Consider the following 2481-nt stretch of genomic DNA (forward strand, 5'->3'; position numbering starts at 1 on the left):
AAAAAAAAAAAAAATTTTAAAGGGGGGGGGTATACCCAGATTACATATACTCCATCTCCACCAGAATAAGTACTAGGCTTACAAAGAATAAGTCCTGGGGTCGATTTGCTCGACTAAAGGCGGTGCTCCAGCATGGCCACAGTCAAATGATTGAAACAAGTAAAAGAGTATCTATACGCGCGCGCTCACACACGTGTGTGTTGTGAGGTAAAACGCTATGCATTACAGTAGGGATTCTCAAATGGGATTCATATAAGATTTTGTGGAGTCCACGCAACAAAATAGTATTTTAAGGGCTTTAGATGAATATATTTGTATGTATTGCAAGAAACAGCTGTTTCTTACTCTAACATTTTACATAGTTCAACCTACACAAGATAAACGAAGGTAAAGAATACGCACACCACCCGTTTTCGACGGTTAGGTTTAGGGTTGCGCCGCCCATAAGTTAATGTGTGAAAGACAAAATAGGAAATTTGAAAAAACTAGTTTTTAAACATCGAAAGGCTAGAGGGCAGGGTCCACCAGGATAAAACAGTAATTAAAGGATCAATAGATAAAAAATGGTTGAGAACCCATGAGTTACAGTATTGTGTGCGTACATGTGTATGAATGTGTGTCTACGTGACAATCTGACAGATCCAGTAATGATTATTACATTGAATTTTTTTATTGATTTTCGTTCGAAACGAGCTTTACAACAACGTCATTACTATACGAAATCCTATTAAACACTTCAATTCTTCATATATTGAAGCATAAATTACATAATTATCATTTCGTTACATCACATAATTATTGCGTTTTACATTAGCATTCTTAAAAAAAAAAGCATATTGAAAATAGAAGCTTGAAGAGAGTTAAGATATGGTTATCGAATGAAAGCCGGTTAAAATACAAGATTGATTTTAATATTATTGCAGACTTCAATCATTTAAATTGTCAACTAACGTAAAATAAATAAAATAAATCAAAATATAGAAAAATCCCTTTAGGAATTTAATAAAATCCAATTGGCACTGAAAAGGAAAATTGGAAATTGAAATATAGGGCATAACTACACAAGTGTGCTCCCCAACTTTCTTCCTCATAACTTTCAGATAATTTTGAATTTTTTAATGAAATTTTCTACCAATACCTTTCAGGTAGTGTAGATTACGATTATATTGGGATTTATTGAGAAAAAAATGTATGTGTGGACGCGCACGTACATATGGAGACAAGTCACAACTTTTCTCAAAACTTCAAGGTTTATTGTATAAATATATGTGTATCACTACGTATTTGTGAGCACCTACTCATTCTGATTAAATTCCGATATAATTGGGATCTACCCTAAGGTACTGGTAGAAAATTTTATTAAAAATTATCTATTTGTCTTAAAGTTATGAGGAAACAAGTCAAGTGAGGGCACGATTGTGTAGTTATTCCAAAAATAAATTATAAATTATAAATTATAAATTAACATTGCTACACTAACGCTTCGATCAAGCAATTTTCGAATATTACGTGTACATATATATTATTTATATTTAACATTAAGTGAAGAGATGTTTTATGTAAACAGTGAATGTATAAACAAAAGTATATTATGTCACGCACCAGCCACTATCGTCAGCACTGTATATAGATGAGGATAATAACAATAATAACAATGTGTCAAACAGACGGTAAACGCTAATCATTTTTGTCCAAATGGTTGATTGATATAATATTTTAAAAATTAAATGGTTTCTTGTAGAAAAAGAGTAGTTTCTTGTTCGTAAAAAGACATTCGCACAAGAAGTGTACCGAGGAATTTTCTCAGATACACAAACACACCGTCGATTCGTATAAATTGCTTACAAACAAATCTGAAATTGTTCAACTTTACAATTAATATACATTACGAATAAATCTTTATTCAATTAATTTCTTTAGTTGTTAATTCAGTCATCGCAGTACTTGCTGCTGGTTAAAAGACATACATACGTACATACATACATACATACATACATCAATCCATCCATCCATACATACATACATGCGTGTGTGTATATACATTTATACATTCATACATATATTTATATACGTTTACGCATACACACACATACACATAAATACGCGTGCGCGCACACGCCCAGATGTGGCATTTACTGAAGTAAATTGATATTACGAATATGATGCTATCCTCGTATCTTGTGTCAAAAAATATTCTTTCTTTTCTTATTTACTCTTTTTCTGTACTTGACTCTTATTCCATCGTACCATCCAGTTTCTATTCAATTACTCACGTGCTCTGATGTACTACTCAATGGCTTTTCTAAGAAATAGCTTTTCTAAGAAATAGCTTTTCTGAGAAATGTTCAATAATTTCTGGAAATAATTTTCATATTTTTAGTTTTTTTTTTAACTGAATCGCTTGTTTACGTATTCTCGTGTGTGCGCGTGTGCATGTGTGTCTGCGTCTGCGTATGTATGTATGTATGTATGTATGTGTGT

The 2481-nt window shown here is 32.1% G+C and overlaps 1 protein-coding gene across 1 annotated transcript in view; it reads right to left on the minus strand.

The window, feature by feature from the left end:
• The window catches only part of LOC106870243 (jmjC domain-containing protein 8), a 34596-nt gene extending 32505 nt beyond the window's left edge, over window positions 1-2091 (minus strand). The window contains exon 1 of the mRNA XM_014916260.2: window positions 1603-2091. Coding sequence (XP_014771746.1) covers window positions 1603-1685 — 83 coding nt within the window. The 5' untranslated portion in view covers window positions 1686-2091. The remainder of the gene's footprint in view (window positions 1-1602) is intronic.
• Between the last annotated feature and the right edge of the window lie 390 nt (window positions 2092-2481).

Source organism: Octopus bimaculoides, chromosome 6 (assembly GCF_001194135.2).
Source record: "Octopus bimaculoides isolate UCB-OBI-ISO-001 chromosome 6, ASM119413v2, whole genome shotgun sequence".
In the NCBI taxonomy this organism is placed as follows: Eukaryota; Metazoa; Mollusca; class Cephalopoda; order Octopoda; family Octopodidae; genus Octopus; species Octopus bimaculoides.